At 37.7% G+C, this 25,574-nt stretch overlaps 1 protein-coding gene across 2 annotated transcripts; it reads right to left on the bottom strand.

Annotated features, from left to right (window-relative positions):
- Positions 1-8,223: 8,223 nt before the first annotated feature.
- zc2hc1a (zinc finger, C2HC-type containing 1A) lies at positions 8,224-25,066 on the bottom strand. Of its 2 annotated transcripts, XM_026291933.1 has the most exons (11): positions 24,991-25,031; positions 22,177-22,269; positions 21,918-21,988; positions 16,160-16,276; positions 15,335-15,361; positions 14,160-14,301; positions 13,615-13,757; positions 13,275-13,380; positions 13,012-13,087; positions 12,482-12,586; positions 8,224-12,258 (listed from the first exon to the last, which is right to left on the bottom strand). In XM_026291933.1, the coding sequence occupies exons 2-11, from the start codon at positions 22,211-22,213 to the stop codon at positions 12,123-12,125; spliced, it is 960 nt and encodes a 319-aa protein (XP_026147718.1). In that variant the 5' UTR covers positions 22,214-22,269; positions 24,991-25,031; the 3' UTR covers positions 8,224-12,122. The 2 variants fall into 2 exon arrangements, with proteins under 2 accessions (XP_026147718.1, XP_026147719.1); XM_026291934.1 differs by lacking the exon at positions 22,177-22,269 and having other exon boundaries at positions 24,991-25,066.
- Between the last annotated feature and the right edge of the window lie 508 nt (positions 25,067-25,574).

Genomic DNA, 25,574 nt, shown 5'->3' with positions numbered 1-25,574 from the left:
CGGTCGAGGCAGATGGCCGCCCAAACTGAGCCCGGTTCTGCTGGAGGTTTTTTTCTTCCGTTAAAGGGAGTTTTTTCCTCTCCACTGTCGCCAAGTGCTTGCTCATAAGGGAATTGTTGGGTTTTTAGTTTTAGTTTTTGTAAAGTGCCTTGAGATGATTTGTATTGTGATTTGGCGCTATACAAATAAAATTGAATTGAATTGAATTGAATTTATTACACCAGCACAAGGTTCACTATGCTCAAATTATCCTTGAGCCAAAAATGCAAGCTGAACATGTTAAGCACAGCATTTCATGTTGTTGTTTTTTCCTTGTCATTTGGACCTGTAGCTTAGTTTATTTCTGTGCCTTTAAATAGTTTCACTGACTGTATTTTCACACTGAAAAAAAAAAAAAAAACACAAGTATAATTGGAATTCCAGAGTTATATTTTAAGAGTCAATTTATCAGCCAATTTTTACATAACTTGCTGTAGGATCCTGGACCCTTTTAATTCTATATTATGTCATATAGAGTTGAGAAAGAAGACAAACATTCCTGTATGCGTTACATTAAACAACCCAGACTAGATTCCTGTCAGCACAAGGCAAAACCTCACCCACCTGAACACCATGGTGAGCACAACAAACATTGTCATCAACAAACATTTATTTGTAAAACAGCACTTACTAATATGAACATTAAATATGAACATTACAGAAGGGTTGAAAATAAGAAAATGAAAGAGTGAAAGACAGAGTTTACATCCGCATACAAACCGCCTAGACAATCGAAGTGAAAGAAATGTAATCATCTAAACACCTTTCATGTTCTGTGACTCAATTCACCTCACACATAGTTTGTAAGTGAATCACAATGTACCAGGAAACAAAAGAAAACTTGCTGTGAAGCATAATAAGTATTTGATTGCAGTGTCATGGTTACCCTGGTCCTGTTCTGGATCCCACAATGCACCTCTTCCTGGCAGATCTGTCATCATCTGATGGATGTGTTTAATTATTGCAGGTTCATATTTTAATATGTGCAGCATTTCCTCCAAACCTCCAATATCTGCAGACAGAGCAGCGTTTTACTCCAGTGTTTTGTTAGGGATTGTTGCATGTATCATCAACACTGCAGTCAAACACAGAGCCTACATCCAATGACACCTGCTTTCTGAGCGATTACAGTATCTATGTTTTATGTAAGTCGTAAGGTTTGAAAACAAAGTGCATTTATTGTTTCTGAATTTAAAACCAGGAAAAATCCAGAAATGGAGACCAACTATACTTTTTTTTAACCTGGCTGTCAACAAATGTAAAATGTTTGGTTATTTAAAACTATTTATTTGCACAGCAACAATTTCTTTATTATTTTCTACTTTTTCCTTGTCATCCATGCACGTTTGCAAGCAAAAGACTAGGTAAGTTAGTGGGAGTTTGAGCTTACTCCATAAACCAGTCCCTAGTACACATTCACAAAATATAAAAGTAAAAAAAAAAATATATATATATATATATATATATATATCAGATTTCTCCTGTATGTTTTGGCACACATGGATATTTTACCAACCAAATTACTGTAGACAGCTATTACATGTTTTCCCAGTTGGTCCACTGCTCACTGGCTCTAGTCCTAATGGTGTGGAAGTGTGCCTATATTCTCATTGAGACACATGCAGCAGCATAAACACAATTTGTGCTCAGACATGAAGCAGATGTTTTCTGCTGTTATGCATGTGCTGCAATACAATGTGAACCATGTGGACAATTATCATCTTCACTACTGCGTACTAAGTATTTTTAAATCTAAAGACCGAAGAGCACTGGAAATCTCTATAATCATAAACAGCACTTATATAAAAGACAAGGACATTAAGAAAGTGTTGGAGGTTTAAAATAGATATTAACACATTGGTCACTGCACTTTATCTTCCACACAAATCTACCCTACTGACATTGGCTGAAAGGACAATTAGACTGACTGGTGTCACTGAATCTGGTTTGCATTTCAGAAGCTGGTGAATCACCCTGAGAAAAATCAAACTCACCAGTGCGTTCATTTCTTCTGTGAAGCTGACCTTCAGCTCTATTTATAGAAATAACACTGGTCCATGAAAAGCACTGGGCGTTTTATTAATGCCAGGACTAGAGTGACAGAACATGTTACATAATGTAACTGGAAACAAACCTGCACCATATGAAACATCTACTGATAATTGCACATTTCCTTTTAGCATTTAACTTATTAATTTCCGACAATTCATATTATCAGCACCCTAATCGCCAGGAAATTCCTCAGACAACAAAGAAACTAATAAGAGTTACTTACAAAGGGTTAGATTCCAAAACAAGTTTGCAGACTCTGGAGAAAGTGAAGTTGGTGTGACACATGTTTTCCCTCAGCTCAATCTGAGCCTCCCGTTCACACAAACAAGTTGTGGTGTATGATGCTTAAACTGACTCCAGTCTAACCCTGAAACTAATCAACTACCTCTGCCCACCCTCTAGTCTTGGCATCTGATATTTACCAAGTGGGTAGTGGGTGATGTGAATGAATGAAGGTGTCAGTACATGAACATAGGCGAGAAAAGTGAGAGGTGCAAACAACTGGCACTGACCAAGACACTAAATTTCTCACTTCTGTTTCTGACCGTCTGGTGTCTGTGTAGAGTTTTGCCAGCGTGTGAATGAATTAATGTGTTCAACAGTCACCCAGCGTGCAGCTGTGCGTCTGATATGAAAACACCCACCAAGTATGCTCTGCAACAGCTGGGAACAGCGAAAACACCGTCACTGGTCAAGAGCATGACTCCAGTAAGTTTCTGTCAGGCTGTACTATGATGCGTTAATTCATCAGGCAGCAAAGTGAAACCTCTGCTAGTGAGGACGGAAGTAAAATCACATGCTGCGGCTGAGGAGCTGCGTTAGGCAGGACGTGGGAAAGGATTGTAATCCCAGCGCTCAAAAAAACCAACCACAGCTGCGGCAACAGCGACGGGACGTCTGTGATTTTTCCCCACTGTAAAGCCAAACAAACCCAACAGCAATGAAGACACACGAGAGACTTCGCTTTTCCAGCCCCAGCCAGCGGTGAACATGAATGAAGAATGACCAATGGTGAGTAAGTCGCGCTCCACGAGCTAACGCAAGTGGCCTTAAAGTGGTGACGCACTGAATTAAACAGACACTAAATCTCTAAACATCGAGCCGAAGTAAAGCGGAGATGAGCTCAGCCTCACATCAGGCATGTAGGACCCAAAACACACATGCACAGCGTCTCTATAGTAAGTTAAAGCACAGTCGCTTAAGCGAAACTTACCGGGACTCGACTACACGCGCATCCGTCCCCCTTCCTAACCCGCCGATCGACTGCCTGATGGACTGTATGTTGGAGACTTATAGGAGTTTCCAAGCAGGGGGAATTCCGTCTGAATAACTTCCCATGTGCCAGTCAGAAGGAAACTGAAATAAGGTTTGGATTTACGAGAATGTCCTTCTGGCTTTCAGGGAATTGAATCACATATAGTGAGTTTATTACTGAGTCAGTGTTTACGCCCAGTTATGTTACCGCACAAGAAGAAGAAAAATACTATATAAACTGGCCAGTTTAAATTGACTCAGTACAATTGTAACGCTGCTGCCATGTAAAAATATAACACATGTATTTACATATTAAAAATAATAATAATAATATATATAACATATATAAATACATATAAATAAATATATCAGTTATGCAGAAAAGACTCCTTTCAGACTGGATTTTAACTGCTAAAGTACTCGAGCAGTATTACATGTAGGCTATTTAATACTGCTTACTACACTGTAGAGTGTTTAATAATTATCTATAGCGATGCAATAAATTCATTGTTATAATATTCAAAGTGCTGAATAACCTACTGCTGGCTATAACAGAAATGTGTCAGAAAACAGTGCGTAGCTGCTCGTGCATACCGGATTGCGCAGCAGTAGACAGGTCATACCGACCCCTCCCCACTGCTGACAGCACCGATAGTGGGTATATAAGCTTCTGAACTGGACCGTGCTGCTATGGAAGAAGGAATAAATCACATTTGCCATTAAGTCATGGGCTGTGTGTACGCTATGTAGCCTACCTGTGGATGAGGTGGGGTTCTTATTAACATTTGCTTAATCATTAGTGATCCATGAAAATAAAAAAAAATTAAAAATAAAAAAACAAATCTGAAGTACAGTATATACAAATATTTTTGGATAACTCACCTGTGTGTCTTCCTCTCTCCCCTGTTCCTCTCTCTGACCATAATCTATCAGCCTCTTCTTTGCCTTAGTCTACTTGCTCTTTTGCTTCTACCTCTATGTCTGTCCTGTGACAGCAAAAGGCCTCCTGAAGAAGTCAGAATCGATTACATTGTAATCATCCAAACTGATCTGGACAACACAGTAAGCCACTGTTCACACACTGCACATAAGGGCAATATACTTTTATTGTCAACCAATAAGAAGTTGCATTCAGGACCATGACAGGTCAGAGAATCAGCTCCATCTAATATATAGTGGATGGATGCACCACAGTCTTAGAGGACAGAATGCATTCAATATACAAAATGCAGTTTTCATTAATTACACAGATAAACAACAGTCCTCTAATGATTTCTGTTTTGAAATCCAATCAGGAGGAGATGAATTACTGTGAAAACAGCTGCAAGTTAAATTAAGCATTAGATGTTTCCAGTTTTTAGTAAATTAATCAGATTAAATCTCCCCCCATTTTTAATACCATAATGAGCCACTATGGGGGATACCTAATGCCAAATAAACAAACTTGTATGCACATTTAGAGAAAGTCAGGAAAGATACACTTACAGTTTCCATTTTCGAAATGTATTTTCTTGGAAAGCTCACAGCTGCCAGCCCACATTTCCTGTCAGTGCTGGGAAGTGAACCAATAGTATTTGGAAACTGGTTACTGTATATGTACTTACAAGTTCAGTCTATTGCTCAAAAGGTTACAAGAGAACCATAATGAAGATTGCAAAATAGTGTTTGAGCTAAGTTATTTGTGTTTTTGTGTAAATCACTAAATCTGCTTGGAGGTTCTTTCAGGCAAATTGAAATTCATACTTACTGCTTATACAGGGACCCTTTCACAGAGGGAAGAACAAGCAGCTTAAGTAGTAAAAATAGTGTATTACAATTTTTGATAAAACCAGAGACACACCCATCCACCTTAAAATTCGCCTTAAAGAACAACCTATATTGTGCTTTGTGAATGTAAACAATATAATTTTTTGTTAGACATTTTCAATACTTAAACTGCCCCTGCTGTACCTGTAACACATATTCTTCAGTTGTAAATAATAATATTGTCATGTTTTCATTCATTCCAGAGAGAAAGTATTACAACCTTGCTGCAAAACTCATCCTGCTCCGAACTGAAACACAGGATACGCAGCTGCACGTCATCAAACGTCACGGTCAGTAATAATTATTTTGTAGTTGTCAGCTGAAATGCATGCTCATTGTACATTTTACTTTTGTTAGTTGGGCCTTGCTTGGTGTATTTCCTGGCTTTTTCTTTAGTTATTTTGTTATATCATTAAATAATGCTTGAAGGCTTGGAATACTAGCAAAAATATACACCAAGTGTCAAATTCAGAGACTCTCCCCGTTAATTTTGTATCTACATGCACAGCCACAGTATAAGCAATATATATATATATATATATATATATATATATATATATATATACTTCACTCTGTGATTAGTAATCAGACCACCAGAAAACCAGGTATGTTTCTCATTAAGGACCTTTGCTATGGATTTTTTGAAAGCAGCATCTTCAGTAAGGAGCATCCAACCATTAACCTTAGCCATTAACCAACTGCACCATGCACTGTTGAAGCTGCTGTATTACTATGACCATGTACACATTGGCACCAGGTCAAAGGTGGTTGAGCGTGCTACTGAGGATGGGTCTCATTTTTTTGTGGTCACTGAGGATACTGTACTGCATAGATGTATCAGAGGACTCACATACCTCTGTTCTGCAGAATGTTGTGAGCACCTTGCACATCGTAACCTGCAAAATGAAGACTTTAAGGCTTTCCCACACAGATGGACTGGTCAGATCTGTCCTAAGGTCAATACATTGCCCTTGCCTTGAGAAACCCGTAAGTCTATACACATGAATTCGTTAAAAAAATCATAAAAATGTACATACTTAGTTTTTTTTTCTTACATAATGAATCTTTGAAAGGGAGAACAAAAAGGTGTCAAACTTTAGAAACTAATATTTCCAGTTTTCTGGCAGGTTTTGGTATTTCTTTCTGCCACATAGTGGTTGTCTCCCTTGTGACTTACCGTGCGAGTGTGAAGAAATCAGCCTATTTGTTTCTTATACTAGTTAAAGTGGTGCCAGGCTGAGAGAAGCTAAAGCAGGAAATGTACATGAAGAATACTGGCATATTATCTTCTTTGTGCACGGAACATTTGAGAGAGAAGTTTGGAAGGGGAGAGCTGAAATGAACATATATTTGGGTACTTTTTGGTTACTGTGGCTACAATTTCAGCTCATGGGTGAAAAGTCATATTGTAATCCTGTAATTGCACATGACTGATGATGCTTTTAATTTAATTCAAAAGTGTTTCCAATTTATTTGTTAGCTTAGTAAGATAAGCTTGGCAGTAACAAGTAAAACAAGTTGGATTTAAAATCATTAGTCATTTTCTGTTTATGTACAACCATGCCATCTTTACTCGATTAGCTTTACTGGATCTTCTATGTACTCTCGTACTTTATTTTCAATAGTTCAGGCTCACAATCAAATGTGATGATTCAGTCTCATAGTTACAGTCTGAGTCATACAGCAGAGCAGATCAGGGCCTCTTTTGAGCCTCAGGCCTCACCAAACCAGCACAGGTTTAAAATACTGGCTCATGCTGTAACATGGTGTGTTTGGAACATTTTTAAGACTGCCCCTTAGCTTTGATCAAACATATCTCATCTGTGCTTTGATCAGACCCCAAAGAGAAAACAAGCAGAGTGTTAGTGATTCCAGATGGTGTCGAAAGAGGTCGAATTTTGTTTTGTTCTTGACAGCCTGTAGAGTGTGTAGTGTCTTAGTTTACATAAGGACATTTAGCATTACACCTGATGCATGTATAACTCAAAAATGACTTGGTACTAATTGGCACATTGTATTTGTGTGTTGACCTCTATTGACTAGACTAAAGAACCCAGCATCAAGTTGAGGAAGAGGAGGAGAACAAGAAGACAAAGAAGGAATGAGCAGAAAAAAAGCAAGAGGGAGATTAAAAAACTTTGCAAAGCAATGGTAATTCTGTCTACGTTGAATGAATGCTATGAGATGATGAATACTCTATTAATGCACACCTGAAACCAAATCAGGCACATTGTGAAGCAAGAACCTTGTCACTCTTCCGTCTTCCATTCGATTATGCAAGAGAAAGCTCCACATTATTTAAGCTATACTGTCAAGTACATGTATATCTCTCTTACAACTGTTTTTAGTGTTTTGTGAGTACTAACTCTCCAGTTAAGTTTGCAGCCTATTCAGTAACAAGCTATTAAGCAAACGGCAGAAGAAATTCCAGTGTCTTATATACTGGACTATTACACAGTGTGCTAACAACCAGTTGTTTACTGCGTATCCTGCTCGCTACTGTGCAGAATTCACAAGAATGACTCCTTAAAAGGTGCATGATGCACAGCACGAAGAAGCTGTTGTAAGATCAAGTTAACATTGCCCATGTGCAGCTATAAAGAATTTTCGAAGCAAATAGATTGTAAATAATATGCTAGGACATATACTTGCACTTACTGATACAAGCTTAAGCATAACAAGGTGCTCAAAAAGTTTTCCTTTCACTTTGGATTAGAATGACTAGCCTTGACACATCTTTGTTATCTCAGTTATCTAATGCTTCACTGTCTGGGGAGTTGTTTTAGGGTGGATGTCAAGTTGTCGGTTTTCTCCATAAAATGACATTGTGTTGATTAATCACACAGTATGATTCATATTTTAAAAGCACATGATGCCAAAGATAACTAAGTTCAGCTCAGACCTGACTCTGTTCTGGGATAAATATTTAAGAAGCGTTCTTTCAGTTCTTTCAGTTGGTGCTTCGGTACATGTACCTACGTACTTAACAAAAAATATATGTATGTTTTATAAAATTTTTAAATATACTGTCTGGTGGTTTTTGTATCAGAAATGCAAATAAACACAGAAGCATGCAGCTTTATTATTTAATATTATCCTGATAATCTGTGTTTGTAAAATATATAATTGTTGATAGTTGTTGTTCAATAGAGCAACCAATATTGTGACACCTCGCATATGATTTCCAAATATAGTTATACCGAAAAGAATACAAATGCTTATGTTTCACTTGATCTGTAATAATACAGTACCAAAATGTTTTCTACTTCCTCTCTCTCTTGAGCAGACATTCACAACTCTATCACAGCTGTCTTATTAGATGTTTATTGATGATGCACATACATAGCATTAGTATATCTAAAGGTTGAGTCATGGCAACTGGACTTCTAGTTTTTAGGTGGAAACGTTTCTCTAATCGTGGACTCACGTAGCCCCTCAGATTCACCAAGAGTATGTCCTCCCTGGAAGATATTGGATGTGTTCCTTAATTTTCAGATGAATTTTTTTTAACATTTTCCACTTGAAAGTGGAAAAACCCTCCCTTAACATAGGTGGAGGGCTCAGACATAATTAATCTTCAATCCACCAGGCTGCCCTTTCATCTGTTCCCAGAAAATGAAGGTAATTAAGATGAGTGGTAAAACGTTTCGACATTAGAGCTAGAAGTCCAGTCGCCATGACTCAACCTCTAGATAACGTCACCTGGAGGAATGAAATTTTCCACAGACATACATAGCATTAGGTGCCCAACTATTACCAGGCTAACAACCATTGTAATCAGTACAGGAATACACAACGGCCGAGTCTGTTGAAACATTTCCTTTTATGTAACATACATATAGATAAAGGCTTCCTTAAACTTGGATTAAATGCCATACTTTTTATCCAACCTCATCACTGTTAGTTGACTGAGTATACCAGGTAATGTTCATTAACTATGCATATCAATTAGAGGCTTTTCCCTCTTAGTGTACTACATGTAATTGAACTGGGTGGGGTCATAAATCGTGTTTAATCAAGCAGAAGTCACAGAGTATTTAAAATGACAGTAGTGTTTCTGTCCTTTTGATCGTAAATACCTTATTGTACTAAATACTTCAGCAGAAACAATATTACAGAAAAAGCAACAGCAGAAGCATTTAACTTAGAAACTTAAATTAAGACATTTTCATTCTGTACAGGATTAACAAAACATGGAGTCATCGTTCATTCAGTAAAAATGAAGGAAAACTGCACTGTATAAACTGAGAGGGAATAAAAAGGAATTTTACTAAATGCTACATTTCTTAGAATCATCAGACCTATGATGGTAACATTAACTGCACAAGATTTATTTGTAAAATGACCCTAAAAGGAACCTTTAAAAAAAAGCTAGTGAGTTTTTGAACTGGTCCCTGTTAAACCACGGTAAAACCTTTTCTTTATGAAACCACATTGATTTTTTCCAGTGATTAGTCATATTGCACATCAGTAGAAACATATTCTGTTGTTTGGGAGCCAAGGTAAATAGGATTACAGAATATATTTCAAATCATGGTTGACTGGTGGTTAAAGGTGCAGTCACACCCCCCTTTTTGTGCTGTCAACCAAATAGCAGACTTGACATCCAATCACAGAATCTATAATCTAATAGGTATAGATACAAATTGATCCCTATTGATTTATAACATTATTCTAATTGAATATTGTGTTGTTATGAGCAATGAAGTCAGAAAATGTCATTACTTTCTCACCTGAACCTATTTGTTTTCTTCAGAAAAATTATATATCCATCTATGGAAGAACAGGTTGGTGATGATTTGCCCAATGCTTTACTGTCCATAAATGTACTATTAATATACATTCTTGTGTAACTGAACAGCAAATATGTATAAAAATGATTTGTGACTTAGCAGTAGTTTGATAATTAGCCACGTCCTCATGTTGATGTATGCAAATTAGCCATGTGGAGCAAAGTTACCTTTAAGTTTAATGTAAACATAAAACTGAGTTTTCTCTCATTTGTAAATGAAGAATAATTGCAACACTTTATAATACTGGGAATTATTGCTATTTCATCTCCACTTAAACTAAAATAATAAAGTGCATCAGTTAGCTCATTACTTGGCAAGTAGGGATGCAGCGATTAACCAATTTCAAGATTAACTGTGCTTTAAAACTTCACGGTTAATTAACTGTCAAGGCTACTCGGAGTGTTTATGTTGCATGGAACAGAACTGTTGCAACTTGTACAAAACGAAAACAACAGTGCACCAGCTTAAAGTGCTGTGCATATCAGAGACACGGATGCTATACACATACACACACACACACACACACACACACACACAGACACTACATTAATTCTGGCAGAGGGACAAACAGCAAAGCTTTATTTCCACCAAAGAAACACCTGTAGTCAGTAGTGTGGGAGCACCCTGGGTACACCAAGAATTACCAGGGCGTGACTGAAGATGACAGATCACCTGTTTGCAAAACTTGCCGTAGAAGAAGTTGCTGCTAAAGGAGCTAATACATCAAATTTGATGGAGCGCATGCGGGATCACCACCCAGCTTTGCACGCCCAAGTAAAGGTAACACAAATAAATTATGTGCCAAGTTACTTAATGAGACATGTAGGGAATTAAATATCAACTGTCATATGTGGAAATTATGTTTCCCAGAATGACAATCAAACAGAATGACAGAATGAACAGGTGATCTGTGGAGCTTATTAGGAGTGAGCTCTTGATCACTCTCAACTTCGAGCAGTCCTGTTCCATTTTACTGTAGTTGACAAGACAAACAGCTACTCAGTGCCGCACATAGTGGCAAGAAATACACTTATAAAATGAGGCAGGCCTGACATGTTCTAATGCTGCACGCTACTACTTCTGGTTATTTGATGTACAGTGAAATAATTTTGTGATCTATTTTGAAATGGGAAATACTGACAGATATTTACAGGGCATAAGTAATGTTTCTTTAATTCCAAAGGAAGAGATGGACTTTTGTTTGTCTTATTATTTTGTGGTGTATTATTTGGTGACTGAGTTGTTTCTGTTGTAAAAGGCAGCAATAAATAACACTAAAGAGTGTTCATGTAATTTTTAACATTAGTAGTGTTGTTGAAATTAATGTATGCATACTGATATATTTCATGTGATAAACCTGAAACCGTGATTATTCCTCAGACTATAATCTTACTACCAAAATCTATAATCGTTGCATCCCTACTGGCAAGTGTGCATCTAAGTCAACTGACATAATGACCATTTCAACCCCATGATTACAGTCAGCAACTGTATTTGTCAGTGTTTACTTTTCAACTTGTGGCTTCAATCTCCAACACTATGAAATCCACTCCTACCTACATTTTCGTCTACATTGCTTTTATGTGTGTTTTATGTGCACTGGGGTGCCTGCGGATGTGCCTACCTGTTAAGTGGCTTAAAATTATCAGCCAATAGGCAATGCTGATTATGCTAAAATGGTAAAACCTGCCCAATTAATTGGTTGACCTGTAGTTCAAGGACAAGAAAGTTTTTGTAATATTGTAAGAAAAAGGACAATTGAAATGAGCTGTGTGGGTTGTTCTGTCAATCATATCAGCTACTGATATCATGGATCTTATCAGTATAACAAATTTTACACCTAACCAGTTCATCTCTGAAATGCATGTCTCCAATCAAAATAAATGTTTATACTTGTATGATAAAAACAGAGCAGAAGATGTACAACTCACTACTGAGCATGGCTGCATGAAAAATGTGATATTATGTCCCAATGATGATCCATAAAGTCAATAGTATTATTTTGCTTTACCTTACTTTTATTTATATTTTGGACCATACCACACTTCGAAAAGAAAAGAGAGCTGTGGAATTGTATACTGTTTACACTACTTTAATACTGTGAAAATACAAAAAGGATGTATTAGCTTTGGTGAATCTGACACCAGTGCATTCCTTACTTTCTCCTTCTGACCTCCATCAGATACACAGCTTTCTGACCCCACACTCACAGCAGAATTTGGCGGTTGCAATGGGGTACTTGGTCCCACAAGCATGACAGAACATGCTCTTCATTCCACCATTGCCAACTTGGTTCCCACCATCCACATAATCCCTAAGAAATTAAAGATGAGCAGTCAGCAAAGATAGAATCTATGTACACTAAATTATCGATGACATTTCAGTGCAGCGCTGGTTGTACTGCTCATAGTGTTAACATTTTATTAAAGGTTTAAATAACATACAGATTTTAAGATTCTCAAATAGTCTGTAAAAAGTGTAATGAGTATCATTTGAGTCCAACATACAAAGTTGAGTCATGGGTTGAGTTAGCTCACCTAGATCTGTAGCTGTCCACTTTGTTCTTGTTGAGTCTCATTACAGATTCAGTGTTCCTCGCTGAACTCTGGCCAGAACTAACTGCTTGGGTTTTACTACGAACCCTGAGAGAGAGATGAAAATAACAGAAAACAGAGACAAGGATGGGCCAATTGCAAATCACTGGTATGGCCAGATTTTAAGACGCATCTTAAGCATAGGCATTTTAAGTACTATTGAACAGTTCCAATCACATTATTAGTGATCTTACAAACCCATCGGTTACAGTGTTGATACAGTGTTAATGTTTAATTTTTCAGGCACCCTCACTTAACTTAATTTTCAGACTTAGCAATATTTTTTATTCTGACCCAAATGGACCTAAAAATACCAATAAGAATAATTATGCTTGTCAGTTCAGGTACACTCATTTTACCACAACTTTCAAATTGCTGAAGACATGACTGGATACATAGTGAAATCAAACATCAGTATATTTTAAACAAATCAACTGGGCTAGATTTCATTAATGAAGACACTGTGCACTGACCCTGATGGTGCACTGGAAAGGCTTGAGGTGGTACTCCTCACTGAACCTCCAGAGGAGGCCTTACTTAAGGGAATTCCTAAAGCGAAAAGGGGGGTAACAGAAATATTGAGAACATCATACAGGACAATATCTGCTGGGCTGCAGTCCATGAAATAAAATTAGCCACATTTTTCAAGTCATTTCAACTGAAGATTTGTCACACAAAACAAAATTGTCAGCTAGGAATAACCCCCTGTGATGCATGATTAACACAGCTGTCTTACCAGTGGACTGTCCAATACCAGATCTCTGTTGTAAACGAGAGGTGGCTGCAGGGATGGCTGACACAGCAGAAGTGTTGACCTTGTTTACAGGAGTAGAGGGCTTGTACTGAAGACAGAGAAAAAGGCAACAACAAATAAAACAAGTATGTAATAAAAACATTTGACATGAACATCATTAGACATTACACATGGCATGTAAAACAAAAAAGAAATTGTTATGGAATTGTGAACATCATCTCTTAACTATTAATAACTGTTAATAGAGAATATTTTCCAACAAAACCACAAACTGTATATTTGTAGGCTCAAACAAACCAGTACAGTCTGTGCACATATGCACCTGTGTGCGACCAAGAGGCTTCTTGACATCTCCTAACTTGTGCTTGTTAGGCATACGGGCTGCCTGTTCCTGGCAGAACTTGATGTGCCTGTCGGCTGCATTCTCATTAAACCTTCGTTGACAGTAAGGGCACTGGATATAGTCTGGAGACAAAAGAGGTGGTGAGAAATGACTATAACTGTCCCTGCTGTCAACCCACTACAATGACAATAATCAAGTAACAGCAGATTTGACATGCACTTCTGATTTTCTTCTATCTTATAAATGTAAACCAAAAAATATATAATTTCAACAATTCTTCATTTTAAGAACATTTCTACTGTATGTTTTTGACTCTACCAATGTTATCTGCTCCCTGCTACTTTACTATGTCAAAAATATTTATTATTACTTACTGATGTATGAACAGTATGGAAACAAGTTGCTAGCAATGGTAAGTAGGGGTGATACAGCTTCTTATCAATAACAATAATTCAATAATAATATTTTTTATACTTATTTTAAGCTTCTTAGTTAATAACATCCATTATAGATATATGTGTAACCTGGATCATAAACAGGAGGAGGTGGTGGCGGTAATGGTCCTCCTTCCTTTATGACACGAGTAGAGGCCTTGGCAGCCCTGAGGGTAGCAATGAGGTTTTCATGTTTCATGCGCCAGTTGGATGGCTTCTTAGGAGTTTCTGCCTGACCAGAAATAATACAAACATGATGATTGTAACACAAATAATCTGAGATTTTGATGTCCTACCATAATGTGAACAGAATGTGTATTTTTTTGATAAACGAGCTGCCTGACAACTTCACATTTTGAAGATCAGTTCCCCTCCTTCTCAGAGCTTCTATATACCCTTTGCCTCAAAAAATCTAAAACTAAGAAAATGTTACTGAGCAAAATTGATGCCCTGGAATGTTCTGACCAAATGTTTCATTGCATTTTAATTATGCACACCTCGAAGTTTGTTAAGGAAAAAAGAAACTTTCTTTCCACAATGGCACCCCAAGTCTCTCATTTCTGCCAATTTCTGATGGAGGCAACTTCTGAGCTGCTTACGAGTCAACATGAACATACTTCTTTCCATATGGTTACAGTTGTCAAATTCATCATCAGAAAATTTCTTTTATTGCCATTATTCCATCTAACTGCGCACTGTTTACAGTAGGAGCATCAATCTTTAAAAACCTTGAATATAAGATACATCTACATCTACATAGTGTTATATACATTTGCATTATTTTTGGCTCCAATTTTGGCTACCAATGATGTGATACCATTAGAATCATATAGTTAGAGGTATGTCATGTGACCAAACTGTGAGTAACAGTTTTTTAGAAATTGAATGACAGAGTATGTAGCTGTTAGTTAAAGCCAAGATAACAGAGAAAATAATAATGATAAATAATTTTTTTGGACATTCCAACAACTAGCAGGAAACAGACAAAATGGGAGGAAAAAGTTTTAAAAGGCTTAGGTACTTAAAGTGACCATAAGTGCCTTGATACTTCAAGACAATCTCTATGAAGGCAAAGCCATAAAATAAGCTCCATATTTTTAAGGCAAATTGTCAAACAGTGTGTTTACATTCACTTAGTTAATCTGGTTACTTAGCATAATCAGGTTACATGGGTAATTGGGGCTTACATGCGCAAAGATAACACATCATTCTAAAAACAATTTTTACACAAAGCAAGGACAATAAAAAAAAACAAATAAACTTACTTTCTCAGCAACAGATGAACTTTGTGACTGAAATAAAATTAAGGCTGGTTTATATTTAAAAATCATATGCCAACACAAAATAATGAATGCAAATCCTAATATTATATATTATTAATAATGTAATACATATTACTATATTTTTTCTCATTAATCTACACTCAGTGCCCTACAATGGCCTAGTGAAAACAGAATTTTAGGAATGTTTGCAGATGTATTAAAAATAAACAGAAATATCACATTTAGAGAAGTATTCAGGCCCTTTGCAACAGATGAAAATTAGCTCAGGTGCTTCCCATTTCTCTCGCTGAGATGTTTCTACACTTTGATTGGAGTCCACCTGTGGTAAATTAAATTGACTGGACATAACTTGGAATAGCACACACCTTTCTGTAGAAGGCCTCAAAGCAATGCATATCAGAGCAAAAACCAAGCAATGAGGTCAAAAGAACTGCCTGCAGAGCTCAGAGACAGGATTGTTGATAGACACAGGGCTGTGGAAGGTTACAAAAAATTTGGTTCCCAGAAGCACAGTGGTCTCCATAATACTCAAATAGAAGAAGTTTGGTACAACCTTTTATTGCAGAATGGCTAGATGAAGCCTCTTGTCAGTGCAAAACTCATGAAAGTCTGCTCGGAGTTTTGAGTTTAAGAAATTTAAAAACATTCCTAAAATTCTGTTTTCACTTTGTCATTATGTGTCACTGAGTCTAGATTAATGAGAAAAATGAATTTAAACAAATGTAGTATCAGGCTGTAGTGTATATATACATATTGAACTGACGTTTTATCATGGATTTCCATCCTCATCTTCTAATGCAGCTTTACCTTTGGTTTGATAGGTGCCAATGTGGGGATGTCTGTGCCTTCAGCTCTCTGTCTACTGGAGTCAAAAACCTTCCTCTTTTTGCTTGTTGACTTCTGGCAGATTATAGCATGCCTTTGCTGTAGAGAGCGAAAAAGAAGCACAGTGACATGCATTAATAATCTGTTTCTAGATGTTTTGTATCAATCACATTCTAAATTTTGTTGTAATCACATTTTCAATTTTCATTTTCAAAATTAATATAGACAGTATCTCTGTGAATACCACAGTTGGTTATATAATGCACTCACTCTTTCTGACCTGATCAGGATTTTTGCAACTAGTGATACTGAGTCCAATATGAAACATAAATTTACTTGAATAGTACCACTTAAAGTTTGCTGCTTCATTATTCCTTAAACCAGAGTATATGCAGGTTTCTAAGAGCTAGATTTAAGACTTTTTAAGAACTTTTTAATACCACACTGAATGAAATTTAAGACCAATTTTGTAGAAATAAAATAAAACATCCCACAATACAACCAATTCCCATAACACACTGTTTATTGATATAAACTGTTTACACACCGTTTGATTTATTGAGTAAAACAAAAATAAAATGCCAGGTGTTTTCCGACAGGTTTCCGCAGCCGCTTTGTCTTATTCACACCACATGTGGGTCTCCAAAGCTTTCATACCCATTGTTCCGAGTTTTAAATTTTTTTGCACAGCCTGCAAAGGACCTCGAACACGTTGCCACTAAGTGGACTTAACCACGGCGCAAAATTAGGGTTTTGTAACCAATTGTCATTAAATTTACATTTACCCATGGCAAAAGACTAATGCTGAAACTTTCCCGCAGTTCACGCAGCTGCCGGAAATCACGTGTTAAATAAACTCGCCTCACACGCGTATTTTAGTTGGTTCTGCCTATTTCGTTCTGCGTAACAAATACGCGAAAGGCTTTCAAATAAAATCATCTTTATGAGGTCGGTTAGATTTCATTTTAAGACCTTTGAAACGCAAATTTAAGACATTTTAATGCTAATTAAGGCCTTAGTTTTATAATATGGAATTTAAGACTTTTTAAGGATCCACGGACACCCTGTTAAACTGAGTCTCCAACTTCAATTTTTCATCTTCAACTTTATTATATAGTGCTTAATCACAACTAGAGTTGACCAAAGCGCTAAACAATACATGAATATAAAACTTGAATCCAAAACATAACACACAGAATAAAACAGATTTAATTGCAATGTCATCAACCATGTCCATTGAATGGATAACTAAGACCAGATGACTTCACCTTTACTTTGAATGAATGTGGTAAAACAGAGATCAGTGGGTAGGGAGTTTTACAATTTAAGTGTACCACAAATGTATGGTCACCCCCACAACTGCGAGATCTAGGGACCTCCGGGGACCTCCAGAAGGCAGTGATAAGATGTCCTCAACACTACCAATAAAAACTCAAGATATGCAGGAGCACGTCAGTTCAAGGAAATAAAATTAAGTGTCAAAGTTTGTAGTTTATCTGAGCCCATACCACAAGCCAATGTAGAAATTTAAGTATGAAGGTTATATGGTCCCAATGCTTCATCCCTGTTAAAAAATAAAACACCAGATTTTGTACCAGTTAGAGTCAGAATAATAAAGATTGATTTGTCTTTTATAAAGTGCATTACAATAATCTAGCCTAGAGGAAATAAAAGCACAAATAATATAATAAATATCGATTCCACTCTAGATAAGAAAGGTTTAACCTTATCAAAAATATGTAACTGATAAAAGCAGTCCTTAATCACTGTATCAATCTGCTTATCACTGGTCACAAAGATAAGCATCCAAGATTTAAACTGCTTAATTTGGACTGATTACAGTAACCAAGTAGAATGCAATCAATCTTGATTTCATTAAATGCCAGAAAATTACACAGGAACCAGTCTTTCATTTACTGAAGGCAATCAAACAGCAGGTCTACCTATTCTTTCCAGAAGTTTATCCAAAAAAAACAAAAAAAAAACAAATGAGAAGTCAACAAAATTTTGATGCAGAACACGTATCAAGGCCACGTTCTTTTAAGCATTGCTACCATCACAGCTTGTTTTAGTGCTCCTGGAACAAGACAGAGTCAGGCAACTATTAATTACATCCAAAATGTAAGGGCCTACAGAGCAAAAAACTTGTTCAGCAGAGAAACAGGAATATTATCAAATAAACAAAAAAGGAGATTTAACATTTGGATTAGAAAAAGACACAAGAGCAAACACCAATATCCCCATCAGCAGATAAAGCAGATATACTGTCCTTCATGACTTTATGGTCCTGTCTAACAGCAGAGACTTTATTGACCAAAAAGTCAAAAAGAAATTCTCAGAAGTGCAGAGTTAAATCTGGGAAATTAGAGAAATTGGGTTGGTAAACCAAATGAATGGTATTTAAAAGGACTCTGGGAGCAATGACCACTAGTAAAAATATGATTTGAAAGACCCTGGGATCGAGCAGTTTTCACGATGGTTTGAGAATCACATAAACTTTTACGGACACCTCCAAAAGATTCATATAACCTGAAATTCTTCCAGCATCATTAAGTTTGTCTACAGTGTTTTCTATTAACTTCAACATAAATAGAGTTCCTGCTTGTTTTAGTGCACAGTAGTCCACTGAGTCTAGAATATCCAAGCATGTTGAGGAGAAGAGAGAGCTGGAAGAGGGAAGAGTTCATAAAAGCAACTGAAAATTCAGTTGCTATTTAAGGAAATAAACTATGCCTGGGAAAACTTACAGACTAGGTTTACATTTTATAAATGAAGAGACTAAGATTTCAGAAACAACAGAGAAATGATCTGAAATACATACAGCTCGAATGACTATATTAGAAATACAGAATGCATGGAAGATGACAAAATTTAATGTAGAGTGGGTACGGAAAGTATTCAGACCCCTTTAAATTTTTCACTCTTTGTGTCATTGCAGCCATTTGCCAAAATCAAAAAAGTTCATTTTATTTCTCATTAATGTACACTCAGCACCCCATCTTGACAGAAAAAAACTGAAATGTAGAAATTTTTGCTAATTTATTAAAAAAGAAAAACTGAAATATCACATGGTCATAAGTATTCAGACCCTGTGCTCAGTATTGAGTAGAAGCACCCTTTTGAGCTAGTACAGCCATGAGTCTTCTTGGGAATGATGCAACAAGTTTTTCACACCTGGATTTGGGGATCCTCTGCCATTCTTCCTTGCAGATCCTCTCCAGTTCTGTCAGGTTGGATGGTGAACGTTGGTGGACAGCCATTTTCAGGTCTCTCCAGAGATGCTCAATAGGGTTTAGGTCAGGGCTCTGGCTGGGCCAGTCAAGAACGGTCACAGAGTTGTTCCGAAGCCACTCCTTTGTTATTTTAGCTGTGTGCTTAGGGTCATTGTCCTGTTGAAAGGTGAACCTTCGGCCCAGTCTGAGGTCCTGAGCACTCTGGAAGAGGTTTTCTTCCAGGATATCTCTGTACTTGGCCACATTCATCTTTCCTTCAATTGCAACCAGTCGTCCTGTCCCTGTAGCTGAAAAACACCCCCACAACATGATGCTCCCACCACCATATTTCACTGTAGGGATTGTATTGGGCAGGTGATGAGCAGTGCCTGGTTTTCTCCACACATACCGCTTAGCCAAAAAGTTCAATCTTGGTCTCATCAGACCAGAGAATCTTATTTCTCATAGTCTGGGAGTCCTTCATGTGTTTTTTGGCAAACTCTATGCGGGCTTTCATGTGTCTTGCACTGAGGAGAGGCTTCCGTTGGGCCACTCTGCCGTAAAGCCCCGACTAGTGGTGGGCTGCAGTGATAGTTGACTTTGTGGAACTTTCTCCCATCTCCCTACTGCATCTCTGGAGCTCAGCCACAGTGATCTTTGGGTTCTTCTTTACCTCTCTCACCAAGGCTCTTCTCCCACGATTGCTCAGTTTGGCTGGACGGCCAGATCTAGGAAGAGTTCTGGTCATCCCAAAATTTTTCCATTTGAGGATTATGTAGGCCACTGAGCTCTTAGGAACCTTGAGTGCTGCAGAAATTCTTTTGTAACCTTGGCCAGATCTGTGCCTTGCCACAATTCTGTCTCTGAGCTCCTTGGGCAGTTCCTTCGACCTCATGATTCTCATTTGCTCTGACATGCACTGTGAGCTGTAAGGTCTTATATAGACAGGTGTGTGCCTTTCCTAATCAAGTCCAATCAGTTTAATTAAACACAGCTGGACTCCAATGAAGGAGCAGAACCATCTCAAGGAGGATCAGAAGAAAAGGACAGCATGTGAGTTAAATATGAATGTCACTGCAAATGGTCTGAATACTTATGACCATGTGATATTTCAGTTTTTCTTTTTTAATAAATTTGCAAAAATTTCTACATTTCTGTTTTTTTCTGTCAAGATGGGGTGCTGAGTGTACATTAATGAGAAATAAAATGAACTTTTTTGATTTTGGCAAATGGCTGCAATGACACAAAGAGTGAAAAATTTAAAGGAGTCTGAATACTTTCCGTACCCACTGTATGTCAAAGCAGATAAGTATATCTGTGGATAGATTATATGAGATTAAAACAATCTAATAATTTTGCTGATTCTGGCTAGCTGATTCTTCAGACAGCAAACATGGACATTAAATCCACCACATAATTAATCATATCAAATTTGGGGACCACACTTGCTAAAAAATCAAAAAATTCAGAAATAAAATTGAGGTGGCTGATAAACCAAGGCAGATAGGACTGAGCCACCAAAGTCTACAACTCAAATTCACAAAATTGGACACAGGCTGTTTATAGATAGGCACCAAGCTGCCACCATGACTGGAAAGGTAAAGGTAAATAAAAAATAATAATAAGTCAGTAAGGAGGTCTTCTCTAAAGGCACTATTATTCCTTTGTTTCTGCCATGTTCCCATGATCATCATCATGAAATACAGAGCCTGGGTGCTGAAGAGGTCAATCAATGTAATCTTTTAGATCTGGAATTATTCACAGCAACTTGCAAAATTAACGTATGACTTTGTGGTCATGAGCTCTGGGTCATGACCGAAAGAACAAGATCGCGGATACAAGCGGCTGAAATGACCTTCCTCCGCAGGGTGGCCGGGCACTCCCTTAGAGATAGAGTGAGGAGCTCGGTCACCCGGGAGGAGCTCGGAGTAGAGCCGCTGCTCCTCCACATCGAGAGGAGTCAGTTGAGGTGGCTCGGGCATCTGTTTCGGATGCCTCCTGGGCGCCTCCCTGGGGAGGTGTTCCGGGCATGTCCCACCAGGAGGAGGCCCCGGGAAAGACCCAGGACACGCTGGAGGGACTATGTCTCCCGGCTGGCCTGGGAACGCCTCAGTGTCCCCCCCAGAAGAGCTGGAGGAAGGGTCCAGGGAGAAGGAAGTCTGGGTATCCCTGATTCGGCTACTGCCCCCGCGACCCGGCCCCGGATAAGCGGAAGAGGGGCAAAGTGTAACCAGTGACACACTGTTATCTAAAAGTTTATGTCTCAGGGGAAAATATGTCTAATTTTATTACTGTCTGGAAAAAAGTGTCACCATACTGACACTGTTCCTCACCAAAAATTCATATTTTCAAACACAATACTCTATAAGGACCCTAGAAGTAAAGACCAGTTTTGGTGGGAGAAAATTTGCTGAATCTTTGTATTAGCTTTGCTCTTAAAACACTGTACCTCTCTTCTGGTCTCTACAATATTACATATTTCTCAGTAAAGATATGTTAAACATCAAGACCAAGGAGCTGATTTTTACCAAGACTTTAGGAGAGAACCATCTTTTACAGGTGTTGCACTGAGTCAGTTCCTCGGAAGGCGGTCCACCATCTGTAAGAATAACAGATAAATATCATAGCATAGACACTTAGAAGGTAAAGTGTGTTTTTGACTTGTAAACATGATGCCACTAGTTTTTTTTTTAGATATTTATTACAGGATTTTTCCAAGAACTTTTATACTGCTAGTAAAAAATTTATACATTTTTTGCTCAATTTAAAAACAAAGGGTATTATTACAGGTACTGGCTAGCCGTAGCCTCAGTTTGTCCCTCATAGGTGCAGGTGACTCCCATTATGGAGATGTTTCCTGTAGCATCCCTTCAGGTTAAACTATAAGGAGAAATGACTGTAGAATTTTACATGAGTTTCACAAGCAGTGACCTGACAGTAAATTTAAATTTCCAATGGAAAAAAAGGGACTACTAAATCATGGACAAAGTACTGCATGAGAAGCTGATGTTGATATGGTGATGTGTCATCATGAAGAGATGACAGTACCACTCCTAATGCATAAGGACACCTAAATCACATATTGAATCTTGACAAATGTACATTGTATAATTTATTTAGAACAAAATGACAACAACAGTCAGTGGATATCAAACTTATCAAGCCATGGAGGGCTGTATTCAAAATCACTGTAAATCAAAGTTAAAAACTGAAATCACAGGCTCATTTGAGCTACATCAATGTCATCAGAGCAAATCATGTGGCTCAGAAGTGTGTCTAGTGCCCACATGCCTGTATGCACTCCCAACAACATCTGATCACGCTCCTAATGAGTTGATGATGGTGTCCTGGAGGATCTCCTCCCAGACATAGATCACGACATCAGTGAGCTCATGGACTGTCTGTTGTAGCGGTTGGTGGCATCAGATGCACCGAGAAGGTACTCACTTGGATTTAGGTCAGTGGAACATGAGGGCAAATCAGTGGCATCAATGCTTCATCATCCAGGAACTGATTACACTCTCTAACCACATGAGACCAGTCATTGAGCAGCACCAGGAGGAACTCAGCGCCCGCTGCACCAGCAAAAGGTCTGAGGATTTCATCCGAGTACCTCACAGCAGTCAGGGTCTGCTTTCCTTGTGTAATGGCCAGTCTCCTGCTATCTCTTTCATGCTCTTGTGACTGTGCTTGAAGACACAGCAAATCTTCCAGTAACTGCACATATCCCTGCACCTCCCTTTTTGGGGGTGATCTTGTCTTTTTGCCTCTCCATTGGACCTGTTGTCACTTTGATTTGTTTCCAAACCAGGTGAAACTGATTGACAATTATAAATTCCAACATCTTAGTGCTATGTTGCTTTTCACATTTCAACATCACCAGATCACCTGAGTTTAATTTGGTACTGACAGTCACTTTGGTCCTTAAAAGAAGGGTTATTTGTTATGAAGACCAACGGTTATATGGTTACAGTAAAATAAGTAAGCTACTGTTTAATTTGAATTATTCTCCCTTGTTGCTTGTTTTTAGCATTTCTTTTATTAGAACATACCTGCCACACATATAATGACAACTTACAATCAATTTCAATTTAACTGTGAATCGACTTGTATGGGTTTTAAACAGTACACATTTTGATATTCAAATAAAATATACAAGCATGATACTAAATCATTTTATTCCCATTTTCATTTATTAAGATGAGTCTTTCAAATTAAGTGTTCTCATTTTTAACACAGTAGTCCTACACCACCTAATCATCCACATATGTTTACTATGAGATGGTGTAAACACTAAAGTACAAGGTCCATGTGCAGTACAGGCATGGACTTAGGCTATACAACCACTGGAAGGGTAATAAAACAATTTATGGTTCTACGAGGCAAAAACAAATTGGACTGGATTGAATTTAGTAAAAGCTTCATCAGAATTTTTAAACCATTCGAATGCCCACTTAGTTTTTTGCGCAAAAGAGATCCAGGTGATAAACCAAAAATGTTTGTTTTAGTATACCATGTCAGGTTTTATCCACTAGATGGTATTATGTGCTAACTGACTGCAGGAGGTCTTGAAAACAGGATTTTCTCAAAGGGTGTGGATTTTAATCTAGACAACAGAAATCATTGTAATATTTCTGTAGTCTATGTCTTTTCTAGGTTTTCTTTCATATTATTCTAATATGACTAATCTCACTGCTAAATTATACATAAATTCTATACGGGATAGCATCAGAAAGTACAGAGAATGCACCAGAAAGTCCTATCTGGGAAGAAATTGATACTAGGCAAACTTACAGAGACAGATATTACAAGTAAATTGACCATACCAAAATACTCAATTATTATACCAATATACCATTGATGGGTCTAAGAACAGGGATATGTTATGTTTAAATCTTAAATCAAATTTCCCATTTGTAGGGTATACTTCATCTTTAACCACATGCTACGCACGATGTAACGTTACACACTGATTATGTGTTAATTACCAAATTATTTTTAGAGGCGTGCCAGTAGTCTTGTTGTTTATCTGTTTGTCTGGGTTAAATATGGTGTTTATATAAACCTAAACATGTTATTACAGCATGGATATCAGCCAGTCCGTGTGTTTTGTCTATTGCGGATGCTTATGAATAAATCTTGTCCAAACATGCAACGTCGTTTGTCGGGTTCTGAGCTTGTTGATGCTAGCTAACGTTAGCTTCTGCTATCACACATCAACATATAAATCATTTTATTATTGTCCCACACTGTTAATTGTACGCGGAACATGCGTATCAGCTACTGTCAAACCCACATTCGTCTTGGTGTGCACTATTCGGTGCAACAGACCTCCCACGGTTCCTTGCAACACCGTTATTTGATTAATTTAAAGGTTGTTAGTACACAACATGCTAACACTGTGTAGCTCCTGTTGCTAATGTACGTTACCTAGCATTACATGGCCTCAGCTCCCAAACAAAAAGAGGTCACTTTCTGAAACTGCCCAGCGAAAGCAGTTTTACATTCCCAAAATCACAAAGACAAGAACTGACAGGCTATGGACGCGGCTTTACCAACAAACCGCACAAATAAGCGCCTAGACTTCATAATATCGCTCACCTGTATATTCGTCCATCATTTTCTGTTGTCTCCTGTGTCACCGAAAGCCACAGGATAACAGAGGAGTCACTCATCCTCACTTCCGGCTTTGCTAAAACAGCCTGAACATCGCGAGCACATTTATAACATTATCTATTTCTGTTGGCAAATAATTGCATTAAAACACCAAAAAGAGTCATAATGTAAATCGTGTATACATATTTTTGCTTAGCAATTTCGTGTATCTGTCTATTGTATCTTTTATGTCGTTTATGGGTTATGTCTGATACCAGTGACTTAAATAACGGGAATTCTTGCATAATTTACCTTAGATACATAGGACTGATCAGTATTTCGTACTAATGCTGTCCCTTCTACGGCACAGGACGTTATATTGTATTTCTACCAAATAATGGCTTTTATAGGCTTGGACTGAAAATGAACTATCTTGACTCTGCTAATCTTTGGCTACCATAGCAACTGGGCTAGTCTGATGCCGCTTCACATGCGAACATCCGAGGATTTCATTGGTTGTTACTGCACGGTTTGGGTGTATATACATGAAGTACCAAAAGTAAAAGTACTAATTTTTCAGAATGACATAC

Source organism: Mastacembelus armatus, chromosome 20 (assembly GCF_900324485.2).
Source record: "Mastacembelus armatus chromosome 20, fMasArm1.2, whole genome shotgun sequence".
Taxonomy (NCBI): Eukaryota; Metazoa; Chordata; class Actinopteri; order Synbranchiformes; family Mastacembelidae; genus Mastacembelus; species Mastacembelus armatus.
This window is presented reverse-complemented; position numbering and strand designations above follow the sequence as displayed.